The 16,550-nt window shown below is 45.6% G+C and overlaps 1 protein-coding gene across 5 annotated transcripts; it reads left to right on the top strand.

The window, feature by feature from the left end:
• The first annotated feature begins 262 nt into the window (after positions 1-262).
• Positions 263-14,660, top strand: LOC105479771 (zinc finger protein 426). Of its 5 annotated transcripts, XM_071086816.1 has the most exons (8): positions 263-589; positions 1,740-1,817; positions 3,798-3,946; positions 4,874-4,965; positions 6,410-6,536; positions 8,372-8,452; positions 10,188-10,270; positions 11,950-14,660. In XM_071086816.1, exons 3-8 carry the CDS (start codon positions 3,922-3,924, stop codon positions 13,195-13,197), a joined length of 1,656 nt encoding a protein of 551 aa, XP_070942917.1. In that variant the 5' UTR covers positions 263-589; positions 1,740-1,817; positions 3,798-3,921; the 3' UTR covers positions 13,198-14,660. The 5 variants fall into 5 exon arrangements, with proteins under 5 accessions (XP_070942917.1, XP_011736361.1, XP_070942919.1 ...); XM_011738059.3 differs by lacking the exon at positions 1,740-1,817; XM_071086818.1 differs by lacking the exon at positions 10,188-10,270 and having other exon boundaries at positions 271-589; positions 11,950-12,129.
• Positions 14,661-16,550: the final 1,890 nt, after the last annotated feature.

The raw sequence follows: 16,550 nt of genomic DNA, 5'->3' as shown, positions 1-16,550 counted from the left end.
GGCCTGGCTCTAACCTCGACCTTGTCCTCTGGGCCCACTTCTGCCTGCAGCCCCCGCGCTGAGCCCACCCTAACGTCCTCCGCAGTCAAGCAGGAGAAAACTAGAATTTTTCTGCCTCGAGGAGGTCTTACGTGGCAGAAACTCTAGTACCAAAACCCCGCCCTGCCCGTGGCGGAGAGCTGAAATGACGTCAGCGGGGCGCCCTTCTTTCTGTGACGTCAGCTGTGAGCGCCTGAGAGTCTTTTTGCCTTTCAGAGTTAGGGCCTCTGTCGTTGGTGAGTTCCGCGGAGATGAAGTGCTTTAGGGGTAAAGGACCGGTTTGGCCCGGACCTTAGAGAGGCCTGGCCCACTCCTCTCGCGTCCGTAGGGGCCGCTGGCGTCCGCTCGGACCGTCGCTCCCCGGGAGGAGTCGGGCGTCTAGTTGCGGTGTCCGCAGGGTGTTTTCATCTGTGCTCCCCTCTCCAAAGGCCTCCAAAGCAGCGTTTGTGAATTTTTTTTCCAGCGGGAAAATAATTTCCGCCTTTTGCATCCACGTTGGCTCCGTCCCCAGGGTCCTTCCGGTTCAGGGACCTGGCGATTTCTGAGTTCGGTAAGCACTGGGTGAAAGTTGGTTCTAGGGGGCCTTTTCTGTCTTTTCTTATGCAAACGAATATTTCATCTGTAAGTTTGGTTTCGTCTTTGTGCGTTGTATTTTATTTTTGACTATTACTTTCATGGCGAAAGATAAAGATACTAGGTTTATAGGGTGTGCATATTTGTGTATATGAATACTAACGTTTGTAGACCGCCAAGTCTTTGTGCTAAAGAATACTAAAAATAATAACTTATTCTCTTCGAATGGAGTTCCTAGGCCCGTGCATCCCAAGAGAGCTTCACAATGAGACCTCCAGAAGGAAAGGATGAAGGCTTTATTATTTTAGTGTCACAATCATCAAATTTACAGTTAACTGGGTGGTTGGATTAAGGAGTTCAAAACCAGGCTGGCCAAGATGGTGAAATCCCGTCTCTACTAAAAATCCAAAAAAAAAAAAAAAAAAAAAAAAATTAGCTGGGTGTGGTGGTGGGGTCTTGTAATCCCAGCTACTTGGGAGGCTTAAGGCAGGAGAATCACTTGAACCCAGGAGGCGGAGGTTGCAGTGAGCCGAGATCATGCCACTGCACTCCAGCCTGGGTGACAGAGTGAGACTCTGTTTCAAAAAAACAAACAAAAAAACAAAGGATGTGTGTATTTTAAGCTACATTGATTATATATCAATGAAAAAAAAAAAGTTGGCTGGGTACAGTGGCTCACACCTGTGATCCCAGCACTTTGAGAGGCTGAGGCAGGAAGATCTCTTGAGCCCAGGAGTTTAAGATCAGCCTGGGCAACATAGCAAGACTCCATCTCTCCAAAAAAAAAAAAAAAAGAAAGAAAGAAAGTAAAATACTCTATACAGATGCCACCAAACTGAATATTTGTGGGCTTAGTCAGCCCTAGGACCCCCAGTTTGAGACCCCTGGGAGTAGATGTGATCCATACCGGGAGTCCAGAACTGTGGTTTTTGTGACTTTAGGGTTTTAGTCTTATTGGTAGAATGAGGCCTGTAGAGTTTTTGTGAATTTGGTTCATGGATAATTAACTGTGGAACGTTCACTGTTTATCATTATTTGACTCTCATTCTGTAGGTCATTGTTTGAGCCACTGTTTCATGTTTAATGATTGTCATTAATTTTTTTTTTTTTTTTTTTTTTTTTTTGAGATGGAGTCTTGCTCTGTCACCCACCTAGGCTGGAGTGCAGTGGCGCGATCTTGGCTTACAGCAACTTCCACTTCCCAGGTTTGAGCGATTCTCCTGCCTCAGCCTCCTAAGTAGCTGGGATTACAGGTGCACGCCACCATGCCTGGCTAATTTTTGTATTTTTAGTAGAGACGGGGTTTCTACTGTGTTGGTCAGGCTGGTCTTGAACTCCTGACCTCATGATCCGCTGGCCTCGGCCTCCCAAAGTGCTGGGGTTACAGGTGTGAGCCACCCTGCCTGGCCACGTAAAACCAAACTTCGGTGGAAAAAAATTAACCAGATAAATACTGTGAAAAGGTCTTCTCTTTGAAGACCCATATAACAGACCAGTGTTAGGCACAGAGCGGTTTGGCCTTGCCTCTCTGACAGTATGACCTGGGAGTGCAGGTTTGTTTGATTTGAGTGTTTCCAATCAAGGCCCTGTTGAGGCTACCCAATACTTAAAAGTGTATTGTGAGGTTTTTTTTGTTTGTTTTTTTTGTTTTTTTTTTGAGACGGAGTCTCGCTCTGTCGCCCAGGCTGGAGTGCAGTGGCCGGATCTCAGCTCACTGCAAGCTCCGCCTCCCGGGTTTACGCCATTCTCCTGCCTCAGCCTCCTGAGTAGCTGGGACTACAGGCGCCCGCCACCTCGCCCGGCTAAGTTTTTGTATTTTTAGTAGAGACGGGGTTTCACTGTGTTAGCCAGGATGGTCTCGATCTCCTGACCTCGTGATCTGCCCGTCTCGGCCTCCCAAAGTGCTGGGATTACAGGCTTGAGCCACCGCGCCCGGCCGAGGTTTTTTTATTATTATTATTATTATTATTATTATTTTTTTTTTTTTTTGAGACGGAGTCTCGCTCTGTCACCCAGGCTGGAGTGCAGTGGCCGGATCTCAGCTCACTGCAAGCTCCGCCTCCCGGGTTCACGCCATTCTCCTGCCTCAGCCTCCCGAGTAGCTGGGACTACAGGCGCCCGCCACCTCGCCCGGCTAGTTTTTTTTTGTATTTTTTAGTAGAGACGGGGTTTCACCGTGTTAGCCAGGATGGTCTCGATCTTCTGACCTCGTGATCCACCCGTCTCGGCCTCCCAAAGTGCTGGGATTACAGGCTTGAGCCACCGCGCCCGGCCTATTTTTTTTTTTTTTGAGACGGAGTCTCGCTCTGTCGCCCAGGCTGGAGTGCAGTGGCCGGATCTCAGCTCACTGCAAGCTCCACCTCCCGGGTTCACGCCATTCTCCTGCCTCAGCCTCCCGAGTAGCTGGGACTACAGGCGCCCGCCACCTCGCCCGGCTAGTTTTTTTTTGTATTTTTTAGTAGAGACCGGGTTTCACCGTGTTAGCCAGGATGGTCTCGATCTCCTGACCTCGTGATCCACCCGTCTCGGCCTCCCAAAGTGCTGGGATTACAGGCTTGAGCCACCGCGCCCGGCCTATTTTTTTTTTTTTTGAGACGGAGTCTCGCTCTGTCGCCCAGGCTGGAGTGCAGTGGCCGGATCTCAGCTCACTGCAAGCTCCGCCTCCCGGGTTCACGCCATTCTCCTGCCTCAGCCTCCTGAGTAGCTGGGACTACAGGCGCCCGCCACCTCGCCCGGCTAGTTTTTTGTATTTTTTTTTTAGTAGAGACGGGGTTTCACCGTGTTAACCAGGATGGTCTCGATCTCCTGACCTCGTGATCCGCCCGTCTCGGCCTCCCAAAGTGCTGGGATTACAGGCTTGAGCCACCGCGCCCGGCCTTTTTTTTTTTTTTTTTTTTTTAATGTGTGTGTGCAAAACTTGTACTTGCATTCAGGTTCTGGTTTACCGCTTCAATTTTTTTTTTTTTTTTTTTTTTTTTTTTACTTATTTTTATTTTTATTTCTTTAGAGATAGGGTCTTGCTATGTTGTCGAGGCTGGTCTCAAACTTCTGGGCTGAAGCAATCCTCCCACCCTAGCCTCCCAAAATGCTGGGATTACAGGCATGAGCTACTGCCCCAGCCAATGTATATGTTTTGATGACTGATGATGAAGTATTGCTTGTTGATTATTGATTAATACCAACAGGAATCCCAGTAACCCTGTTTAAAGAGGAATGGAGATTGCCACTGTCCATTTAGATTAATGAGGTGTCCTGAAGTGATGTTGGCATCAATGAAAGGAGGGTTCTGGCACATTCTCATCTCACAGGATGGCAGCTGTTGATTTGTCCCATGGTAAGCCCTGTTGCTCTTTTTTGGATATCCTGCCCTAGGTTCTCTCTGCACAATATAGGGGCTAGTGGTTTGGGCTGCTGGTCATGTTGCTAATTCGTTTGGGAGGTGCTGAGCGGGGCCGGAACGTGCTCTTTTGTGAGTTAGCCCTTGCCTGGCTATGAGTTTTGGAAAGAGTGCTGCATAATCTCCTGCATGAATTTTAATCAGCATGCTAGAGTCACATGCTCTGGGTGTATGTTTTCTTATGGGTGAAATGACACCGTTGTACTTTTCCTGACGGGCAGCACGGCTCATCGTCACCTTTAGGACTGCTCCGGCATTGTATGGCAGTAGGTTGTATGTTTGTGTTTTCTTTCTTTCTTTCTTTTTTCTGATACAAAGTCTCACTCTTTTGCCCAGGCTGGAGTGCAGTGGTATGTTCATAGTTCACCACAGCCTCAAACTCCTGGGCTCAAGCAATCCTTCCACCTCCGCCTCCCAAGTATCTGGAACTACAGGCACATGCCACCGTGCCTGACTGATTAAAAAATTATTTTTATAGAGATGAGGGGGTCTATGTTCACTATGTTGCCCAGGGTGGTCTTGAACTCCTAGGCTTAGCAATCTTCCTGCCTCAGCCTCCCCAGGGAGGTGAGACTGCAGGTGTGCATTACCACGCCAGGCTCGTTGTAAAATGTTTTTGTAGATACAGAGTCTCACTGTGTTGCCCAGGCTGATTTCAAACTCCTCGCCTCAAGCAGTCCTCCCACCTCAACCTCCCAGAGCACTAGGATTACAGATGTGAGCCACTGCAACTGGCCTCATGTGTGTTTTCCTGATTTTGCAGGAATATATGGGAATTTCATACTAGGAGGTAATGACCTCTAGGTAGGTGGATGTGGGGATTATGGTCTGCTCGGGGTTCTCATGCCTTTCGTTTTCTTACAGGACATTATCTTTCTGGGGACCCAGTTTGCCTTCATGAAGAAAAGACACCAGCAGGAAGGATAGCGTCTGACTGCCTAACAGGTTGTTATCAGGTAAAAAGCAGCTGTGTCCTTATACGCAGTGACATACTTGCATCCACCAGGTAGACACATTTCCCTCTAGACAGACTTGTCTCCGGGCTTCTTTGTTTTTTTTTTTTTTGAGACGGAGTCTTGCTCTTTTGCCCAGGCTGGAGTGCAGTGGCGCGATCTCGGCTCACTGCAAGCTCCGCCTCCCGGGTTCACGCCATTCTCTGGCCTCAGCCTCCCAAGTAGCTGGGACTACAGGCGCCCACCACGGCACCCGGCTAATTTTTTGTATTTTTAGTAGAGACGGGGTTTCACCATGGTCTCGATCTCTTGACCTCGTGATCCGCCTGCCTCAGCCTCCCAAAGTGCTGGGATTACAGGAGTGAGCCACCACGCCCGGCGTCTCCACGCTTCTTAAAGCAAATAAAGAGTCATTCAAGGACTGAATCCCCATTTGAATTTACCCAAAGAATGGGGCCTCCCATATAGGAAGGTGTTAACTTGGAAATCATCTCAGGCCGGTCATGGTGGCTTACACCCATAATCCCAGTACTTTAGGAGTCTGAGGCGGGCAGATTGCTTGAGTACAGGAGTTCAAGACCAGCCTGAGCAACATAGTGAGACCCTGTCTCTACAAAAAATTTAAAAATTAGCTGGGCAAAGTGGTGCATGACTGGACTCCCAGCTACTTGGGTGGCTGAAGTGGGAGGATCACTTGAGCCCTGGAAGTTGAGGCTGCAGTGAGCTGTGATTGCAGCACTGCACTCTAGCCTGGACAACAGAGCGAGACTCTGTCTCAAAAAAATAAAAAAAAATAAAGTGTCCTTTCCTCAAGTTGTTTATCAGCATTGATCAGATGTCTGGAATGTGCTGAGCAATGTGCTCAAATAGATGGAAATAAGATGAGATCTCGGCCAGGCACGGTGGCTCATGCCTGTAATCCCAGCACTTTGGGAGGCCAAAGGGGGCAGATCATGAGGTCAGGAGTTCGAGACCAGCCTAGCCAGTATGGTGGAACCCCATGTCTACTAAAAATACAAAAAATTAGCCGGAAATGGTGGCACGTGCCTGTAATTTCGGCTACTTGGGAGGCTGAGGCAGGAGAATTACTTGAACCCAGGAGGTGGAGGTTGCAGTGAGCTGAGATCGCACCACTGTACTCCAGCCTGGGTGACAGAGTGAGACTCCATTTCAGGAAAAAAAAAAAAAAAAAAAAAGAGAGATCTTCCTAGTCTGGCTGTGCTGAGATAAATTCATATTCAAGGCGTGCCATTAATGAGCTATGAGTGGAGGAGATGACAGTGAGCATGTTTAGGGAGTGAGGAGTTTCTAGGACCCTAAACCCTGGGGCTGGTCATAGCAGCCCTTGGAATCCTGCGTAGGCATTGGGTCCCCCTTCCTCATTCTCCAATTAAATGCTGATGGACTTGTTACTTGGCTCCAACCAGCGTTGTGTGTGATGCTTTAGGATTCAGTGACCTTCGACGATGTGGCTGTGGACTTTACCCAGGAGGAGTGGACTTTACTGGACCCAACTCAGAGAAGCCTCTACAGTGACGTGATGCTGGAGAACTACAAGAACCTGGCCACAGTGGGTAAGACTGGCCTCATCCCTTGCAGCCTCCTATGGAACTGATATGTACTTACTGTTTTGCAGCATTGGCAATGTCAACTCCGAATACAAAGAGAAATAATAGAGACATAGTCCCTGTCCTAAATAGATTTTAATCTACTGTGACCATTCTCAAAATGTGGTCCAAGATTAATAGCAACGGCCGGGCGCGGTGGCTCAAGCCTGTAATCCCAGCACTTTGGGAGGCCGAGACGGGCGGATCACGAGGTCAGGAGATCGAGACCATCCTGGTTAACACGGTGAAACCCCGTCTCTACTAAAAAATACAAAAAACTAGCCGGCCGAGGTGGCGGACGCCTGTAGTCCCAGCTACTCGGGAGGCGGAGGCAGGAGAATGGCGTGAACCCGGGAGGCGGAGCTTGCACTGAGCTGAGATCCGGCCACTGCACTCCAGCCTGGGTGACAGAGCGAGACTCCGTCTCAAAAAAAAAAAAAAAAAGATTAATAGCAACACCATCTGCCTGTTAGAAATGTACATTTTCTGGCCGGGCGCGGTGGCTCAAGCCTGTAATCCCAGCATTTTGGGAGGCCGAGGCGGGTGGATCACGAGGTCAGGAGATCGAGACTATCCTGGCTAACATGGTGAAACCCCGTCTCTACTAAAAATACAAAAAACTAGCCGGGCGTGGTGACGGGCGCCTGTAGTCTCAGCTACTTGGGAGGCTGAGGCGGGAGAATGGCGTGAACCCGGGAGGCGGAGCTTGCAGTGAGCCGAGATCACGCCACTGCACTCCAGCCTGGGAGACACAGCGAGACTCCGTCTCAAAAAAAAAAAAAAAAAAAAAATGTACATTTTCCTTCTGCACCCAGAAACCTGAAGTTGGAGTCCAATCATCTGTATTTGAAAAGTTCTCTTAATCCCAGGACTTTGGGAGGCGGAGATGGGCAGATCACGAGGTCAGATCGAGACCATCCTGGCTAACACAGTGAAACCCCGTCTCTACTAAAAAATACAAAAAAACTAGCCAGGCGAGGTGGCGGGCGCCTGTAGTCCCAGCTACTCAGGAGGCTGAGGCAGGAGAATGGCGTAAACCCGGGAGGCGGAGCTTGCAGTGAGCCGAGATCCAGCCACTGCACTCCAGCCTGGGCAACAGAGCGAGACTCCATCTCAAAAAAAAAAAAAAGAAAAGTTCTCTGGATGACTCTGATGCATAATAATGTTTTCGAAAACGCTGGGGTAGTTGTTTCCCCAGAAGAACGAAGATCTCTGTTATACTTCCTTATTTCGTATTTGTTGTTGTTGTCGTTCTTGTTGTTTTGAGACAGTTACTCTGTCATGCAGGCTGGAGTGCATTGACATGATCTCGGCTCACTGCAACCTCTGCCTCCTGGGTTTAAGCAATTTTTGTGCCTCAGCCTCCCGAACAGCTGGGAATAGCTGGGATTACCGGCATGCGCCACCACACCTGGCTAATTTTTTTTTTATTTTTGTATTTTTAGAAGAGATGGGGTTTCATCATGTTGGCCAGGCTGGTCTCGAACTCCTGACCTCAAGTGATCCTCCTGCCTCAGTCTCCCAAAGTGCTGGAATTACAGGCATGAGCCACCACACCTGGCCATTATTTTGTGTTTGATCAAAAGTCTTAGTGCTTTTTAAATGTGTACATAAGCCTGGATTTCGGTTTTAGGGGACAGAAGTAACCAGACTGTTTGGGGCACAGTCAGAGTTGTTATTTGCATTTTTAGCCCTTTTGAAATAGCTTCACCACTGTCATTAGGTCTGTAGTTCCTGAATCATAGAAAGGTTTGTAATCTCTTGTATGAGCCTCTTCCATTAATGTATTTCTCTGTGCTCAGGAGGTCAGATCATCAAACCCAGTCTGATCTCTTGGTTGGAACAAGAAGAGTCAAGGACAGTTCGGGGAGGAGTTCTCCAAGGTGAGTGTTCATGAAGAACAACTCTGGTTGATGAGAAGTTCAGTCCGTTTGGAAGCATAATTAGGAAACTTTTTAACATGTACTTTCTCCATGCAGGTTTAGATAAAGTTAGGAAATATTTAACTTCCCACACGCTTTTACTTACAGAACAGTCCCCCCTTGTCTGTGATTTCACTTTTCACAGTTTCAGTTATCTGCATTCAACCATGCTCCAAAAATATTAAATGGAAAACTTGGCTAGGCATGGTGCCCCACACCTATAATCCCCACACATTGGGAGGCCTAGGTGGGTGAAATCATTGAGCACAGGAGTTCAAGACCAGCCTGGGCAACATACCGAGACCCTTGTTTCCACAAAAAATACAAAAATTAGCCGGAGGTGGTGGGATGCACCTGCTGTCCCAGCAACTCAGGAGACTGAGCTGTGAGGATTGATTGAGACTGGGAGGTTAAGGCTGTGGTGAGATGTGATTGCACCACTGTACTCTAGCCTGGGTGACAGAGTGAGACCCCCGCCACTGACCCCCACTCTGCAAAAAAAAAAAAAAAAAAAAAATTCTAGAAATAAAACAATTCGGCCGGGCGCAGTGGCTCAAGCCTGTAATCCCAGCACTTTGGGAGGCCGAGACGGGCGGATCACTAGGTCAGGAGATCGAGACCATCCTGGCGAACACGGTGAAACCCCGTCTCTACTAAAAAATACAAAAAACTAGCCAGGCGAGGCGGCGGGCGCCTGTAGTCCCAGCTACTCAGGAGGCTGAGGCAGGAGAATGGCGTAAACCCGGGGGGCGGAGCTTGCAGTGAGCTGAGATCCGGCCACTGCACTCCAGCCTGGGCGACAGAGCCAGACTCCGTCTCAAAAAAAAAAAAAAAAAAAGAAATAAAACAATTCATAAGTTTTAAATTTCTCATCGTTCTCAGTAGCATGATGAAATCTTATGTCATCCTGCCTGGGATGTGAATCATCCATTTGTCCAATATATCTGTGCTGTGTACACCACCTGTCAGTCACGTAGTGGTCATCTCAGTTACCAGATCGAAGAATCACAGTATGTACAGGGTTCAGAACTAGCCATGATTCAGGCATCCACCTGGGGTCTTGGAACATTTCTTTGTTTAGATATACGCTCTTTTTTCAGAAATTTCCTACTTTTATTTCCTGATACTCTCTATTCACTATCAGTTTTAATTTTCATAGCATCAATTTGGAATAAACGATTGAAAAGTTTTACCACATGTCCTTGTCTTGGCCAGTTTTACCCCCTTTGGATCGTTTACATCAAAACCAAATTTTTAATGTAGCCCAGATCCCCAAATGTCTTTCTGCTTTTTCTTGCCATGTTTAATTTGAAACAAATAGAAACAAGTCATATTGTTTTCAACTCTTTCCATTTCATTCTGCAAATCCTTTCATTTGTTCTTGTTGTGGTTCACTCGTTGCCAAGGCTGGAATGCAGTGGTGTGATCTCAGCTCCTTGCAACCTCTGCCTCCCAGATTCAAGAGATTCTTCAGCCTCAGCCCCGTGAGTAGCTGGGATTACAGGTGCTCACCACCACGCCCAGCTAACTTCTGTATTTTTAGTAGAGATAGGGTTTCGCCATGTTGGCCAGGCTGGTCTCAAACTCCTGACCTCAAGTGATCCACCTGCCTTAGCCTCCCAAAGTGCTGGGATTACAGGCGTGAGCCACAGCGCCTAGCCTGAGTCCTTTTCTTTGTCTGTCTGTTTTATTTCAGGATGGGAAATGCAACTTGAAACCCAATGGTCTACACTTCAGCAGGACTCTTTGACGGGTCAGACATCCATTGGGATGCAATTGGTAAGATTTGCAAGGGATATTTTTTATCTTCCACCCTCAGAGAAAATCAGGAATTCTATTATGGGAAGTCAGCAAAAATAAGAGATATTTGAGAGAAGTTGCATACACACAAGAGGAAGCAAAGAATCTGGGGATGCTCCAAATGTATTGTGAAACTTGTTTCTTCAGAGCTTTTACACATTCCCACATATGTAACTAGGCATTGAGTTTTGTTTTGGTGTTTTTTTGAAACGAAGTATTGCTCTGTCACCCAGCCTGGAGTGCACTGGTGCAATCATGTCTTGACCTCCTGGGCTCAAGTGATCCTCCTACCTCAGCCTCCCTTAGTAGCTGGGACTACAGGCATGTACCACCACACCCAGCTAATTCTTTAAAATTTTTGTGGAGACAGGGTCTCGCTGTGTTGCCCAGGCTAGTCTCGAACTCCTGTGCTCAAGTGATCCTCCGCCTCAGTTTACAGAAGCGCTGGAATTACAGGCATGAGCCACCACATCTGGCTTAGGCTATGAATTGTTTTTGTTTTTTTTTGTCGAGACGAGGTCTTGCTGTGTCACCCAGGCTGGAGTGCAGTGGCACAAACATGGCTCACTGAAGCCTGGACCTCTTGGCTCAAGTGATCCTCCCACCTCAGCCTCCTACGTGGTTGGGACTACAGGAATGCACTACCATGCCCAGCTAATTTTTTTTTTTTTTTTTTTGAGATGGAGTCTTGCTCTGTCACCCAGGCTGGAGTGCAGTGGCACGATCTCGGCTCACTGCAAACTCGCTTCCTGAGTTCATGCCATTCTCCTGCCTCAGCCTCCCGAGTAGCTGGGACTACAGGCGCCCACCACCACGCCTGGCTAATTTTTTTGTATTTTTAGTGGAGATGGGGTTTTGCCATGTTAGCCAGGATGGTCTCGATCTCCTGACCTTGTGATCCACCCGCCTTGGCCTCCCAAAGTGCTAGGATTACAGGTGTGAGCCACCGCGCCCAACCCAGCTAATTTTTTGATATTTTTTGTAGAGATGGAGTTTCGCCATGTTGCCCAGGCTGATCTCTAACTCCTGGATTCAAATGATCCACCCACCTTTGCCTCCCAAAATGCTGAGATTACAAATGTGAGCTACTGCACCCATCTAGACACTGAATTTCAAAAACAATTTCTTGGAATTCTACAGAAATATGTTTTCATTATTATTATTATTATCTTGAGATGGCGTCTCACTTTGTTGCCCAGGCTGGAGTGCAGTGGCACGATCTCGGCTTACAGCAACCTCTGCCTCCCAGGTTCAAGCGATTCTTGTGCTCAGCCTCCCAAGTAGCTGGGATTACAGGCATGTGCCACCAAGCCCAAAAATAAATTTTTGTATTTTTAGTAGAGACAGGGTTTCACCATGTTGGCCAAACTGGTCTTGAACTCCTGACCTCAGGTGATCTGCCCCGACTTGGGCTCCCAGCGTGCTGGGATTTACAGGCGTGAGCCACCACACCTAGCCAAGATTAAAGTAAATGGCACAACATTCTAGAATAAGAGTTAAGTTGTACCACTTAAAATAAATCTACAGGGCAGGACCTGAATGCGAGTAATAAAAATGGCATCAATTATAATCAACATTATAATGTTTGTAGGTTCAGATGGGTACGTCTGTTAATATGTTTGAGAAAAATCCTTAAATCATCATCATCCCTTCAACAGGAAGGAAAACACAATGGAGGGGAACTCTGTGACTGTGAGCAATGTGGAGAAGTCTTCAGTGAACACTCTTGCCTTAAGATGCACATGAGAACTCAAAGTACAGGGAGCACTCGTGACTGTAATCAGTATGGAAAAGATTTCCTTACTCTGCATGAGAAAACCTCTACTGGTGAGAAGTTTAATCAGAGTGAAAAAATCTTCAGCCTGACACCAAATATTGTATACCAGAGAACTAGCACACAAGAAAAGTCATTTGGATGTAGTCACTGTGGAAAATCCTTCATTAACGATTCATACCTTCAGGCACATATGAGAACTCACAATGGAGAAAAACTCTATGAATGGAGGGATTATGGGCCAGGTTTTATTGACTCCACAAGCCTTTCTGTGCTTATAGAAACCCTCAATGCAAAAAAGCCCTACAAATGTAAGGAATGTGGAAAAGGCTATAGATACCCAGCCTACCTCAGTATTCACATGCGAACCCACACTGGGGAGAAACCATATGAATGTAAGGAATGTGGGAAAGCCTTCAATTATTCCAATTCATTTCAGATACATGGAAGAACTCACACTGGAGAGAAACCCTATGTATGTAAGGAATGTGGGAAAGCCTTCACTCAGTACTCGGGCCTTAGTATGCATGTACGATCTCACAGTGGAGACAAGCCCTACGAATGTAAGGAATGTGGGAAATCCTTCCTTACATCCTCACGCCTTATTCAACATATAAGAACTCACACTGGAGAGAAACCTTTTGTATGTGTTGAATGTGGGAAAGCCTTTGCAGTTTCCTCAAATCTTAGTGGACATTTGAGAACTCACACTGAAGAGAAGGCCTGTGAGTGTAAGATATGCGGGAAGGTATTTGGATATCCCTCATGTCTTAATAATCACATGAGAACGCACAGTGCCCAGAAACCATACACCTGTAAGGAATGTGGGAAGGCTTTTAACTATTCCACCCACCTTAAAATTCACATGAGAATCCACACTGGAGAAAAACCCTACGAGTGTAAACAGTGTGGAAAGGCCTTCAGCCATTCCAGTTCATTTCAAATACATGGAAGGACTCACACTGGAGAGAAGCCCTATGAATGTAAGGAGTGTGGGAAAGCCTTCACGTGTTCCAGTTCTTTTAGAATTCATGAAAAAACTCACACAGAAGAGAAACCCTATAAATGTCAGCAGTGCGGGAAAGCTTATAGTCATCCCCGTTCACTTCGAAGACATGAACAAATTCACTAGTGAGAAACTCTGTCCATGTAATACATGTGGGAAAGCTCTCATTTGTTTCAGTTCACTTCAAAGACATGAATGAACTCGCTCTGGAGAGAAGAAAGTCTACGAAAATTATTTAATTCCTGTAATGCCAGCACTTTGGGAGGCTGAGGTAGGCGGATCACTTGAGGTCAGGAGTTTGAGGCCAACCTGGCGAAACCCTGGCTCTACTAAAAATACAAAAAATTTAGCCAGGCATGGTGGTGGGTGCCTGTAATCCCAGCTACTTGGGAGGCTGAGGCAAGAGAATCGCTTGAACCCAGGAAGCAGAGGTTGCAGTGAGCAGAGATCGTGCCACTGCACTCCAGTCTGGGCGATGAGACTCCGTCTCAAAAAAAAAAAAAAAAAAAAATTATTTGATTAAATTGAGTCTGTTAGGGTACATCCCTAATCCAGTATGACTGGCGTCCCTATATGAAGAGAAAGACACAACTGGGATGACAAATAGAGAAGATGATGTGAAGTCATCAGATGATAGCCATCTGCAAGCCAGAGGGCCAGGACAGATCCTTCTATCAAGACCACCAACCCTGCTGGCACCTTCATCTTGGGCTTCCAGAACTTTGAGCAAATAAACTTCTCTTGTGCGAGCCACCCAGTCTGTGGTGGTTTGTTGTGGCGGCTCTAGCAAGTGAATACAGTAAGCAATAAGCAAAAACATTTATAGATTGTCCAAAAGCCTTAATATTCACATGCAAAGCCATGCTGGAGAGAAACTATATGAATGTAAGACATGGGAAAGCCTTCATTGAGTCTTCAGTCCTTTCTACATACCGGAGGAATTACGTAGGAGAGAAATTGTATGAATGTAAGGTGCATGAAAAGCCTGTGAATGTTCACTGTATTTGTATTTTAATATTCACATGCAAGTTGTCTGGATGTAGACCATATGAAAATAGAGGGGAAAAAAGGAAAGAAAGTTTCTTTTACTGTGAAAATAAGGAATGTGACCCAATACACCATATTGGAACTTGGAGTGGACCGAAACCCCATTAGGATTGTGGAAAAGCTTACATTAATGTTTTCTACCTTCTAGAAGGTGTAAGAAGTCAAACTGGAGAGAAGCCTTCTACCTGTAATGCATGTAGGAAGCCTTACATTAATTCCACAGAAATTTTTTTTTACACATCTAAAATTACCTCAAAACCCTGGGAAGGTAAGGAATGTGGTATATCCTTTAAATATTTCACATGCCATAATATTTACCTGAATTCTCATAATACTGTACTGTTTCTTGAGTAGTGTTAGTACCTTATACTATCAAAATAATCCTAAATCCTCCCTCAGACCTTCCTTCATTACTGTATTTCACTTATATGCATATACACACAAAATTAGCATATGTAATCTAATACATTGTAGCTGTTTTTCAGAAGTTACCTGTTAGATCAATTAAGAATTAGAAAAATAAACATTTTTATTTTACTTCACTTCTATGCTCAAAGTTGGATGTAATTCTTATACTTGATCCTCAAAACTTAAAGCATTTTCCCCCTCAGGCTTCTATGAACATTTTTGTTATCTTTGATACTCTGTTATTTTTAAATGATATGCCTAGGTATAGGTTTTTGGTGCTTGTCCTGCTTGGTGTTTGCTTAGCCTCCTGGATTTGTGTTTTGGCGTCAGTTAATTTTGAGAAATTCTGTCATTATTGTTTCCAATGTTTCTTTCCCTTTTTGTTCTTTCCATCTGATATTTCCTTTATATGTAGGATACAACTTTTCTAGGTATTCCACAGTTCTTATATCTTGTTTTTTTATTCTTCTCTTTGCTTTTCAGTTGTGGATGTTTCTACTGATATATTCTCAAGCTCTTTAGTTGTTTTCTGGCCAATAATAAGCCTACCAAAGACATTCTTCATTTCTGTTGCTGTCTTCAATCTCTTGCAATTCTTTGTGGTTCTTAGAATTTCCGTTCTTTGTATTTACACTGTCTGTCTGTTCTTGGATGCTGTCTGCTTTATCCAGTAGAACCCAGGGCATATCAATCATAATTGTTTTAAATTCCCAGTCTGATAATTTCAGCAATCCTGCTCTGTCTGGTTCTGGTTCTTACTCTTTCTCTTTAAACTAACTTTTGCCTTTTAGTATGCTTGTAATTTTTCCTTAGCTGGACATGGCATACTGGATAAGAGGAACTGCTGTAAGCAGGCCTCTAGTAATGGTGGTAAGCTGTGGGGAGAGGGGCAGTGTTCTATTGTCCAGGGATTAGATGTCACTCTTTTAGTGAGTCTGTGCCTCTGCACTGTGAACTTCATAATTTTTCCCACCCTTTAGTTGGGTCAGGATGTATAGAGTTGGCTGGAGTTGGATATTTCCCTTCCTGTAGGTCACTGAAGCTCTGACTAAAATTCTGGGTGCGGTGGCTTATGCATTTTGGGAGGCCAAGGCAGGTGAATCACCTGAGGTTGGGAGTTCGTGACCAGACTGAATCGCTGGAATCCAGGAGGTAGAGGTTGCAGTGAGCCGAGATTGTGACACTGCACTCCAGCCTGGGCAACAGTGAGATACTCTCAAAAAAAAAAAGAAAAAAGAAAAAAAAGGCCAGGCATGGTGGCTCATACCTGTAATCCCAGCACTTTGGGAGGCTGAGGCAGGTGGATCACGAGGTCAGGAGATCGAGACCATCCTGGCCAACACGGTGAAACACTGTCTCTACTAAAAATACAAAAAAAATTAGCTGGGCATGGTGGTGGGCACCTGTAGTCCCAGCTACTCAGGAAGCTGAGGCAGGAGAATGGCGTGAATCCGGGAGGTGGAGCTTGCAGTGAGCCGAGACCTCGTTACTGTACTCCAGCCTGGCCGACAGTGCGAGACTCTGTCTCAAAAAAAAAAAAAAAAAAAAAAAAAAAAATATATATATATATATATATAAAATTGATGCTCAGCCCTTCTTGAACATGAACTCATAGTGAACAGAGCCCCATGAAAGTGAGGAATATTGAGAAGCCGTCACTAGATAGTTACTCAAACCTTATTGAATGTGTGAGAATTTACTCCAGAAAGATGCCCTTTCAGCATAAGAAATGTTGGAAAAGATTTATATAATCTTTCCTTTTTAATATCCTTTTTAATATCAAGAAGTGTGGCAGAACCTTTTTATGTTCCACAAGCTTTAATCATACACCAGTGTATGCTGGAGAAGAACAAACTCACTGGAGAAAAACCCTAAAAATGTAAAGCAATGTTGAAAAACCTACAGTTATTTAAATTCATTTCAAGTATGTGAACTCACTGTAAAGAAATCCTGTGAATGTAAGTAGTATGATAAATTCTTGAATTTTTTTTTTTTTTGAGATGGAGATTTGCTCTTGTTGCCCA

Source organism: Macaca nemestrina, chromosome 20 (genome assembly GCF_043159975.1).
Source record: "Macaca nemestrina isolate mMacNem1 chromosome 20, mMacNem.hap1, whole genome shotgun sequence".
NCBI lineage: Eukaryota > Metazoa > Chordata > Mammalia > Primates > Cercopithecidae > Macaca > Macaca nemestrina.
This window is presented reverse-complemented; position numbering and strand designations above follow the sequence as displayed.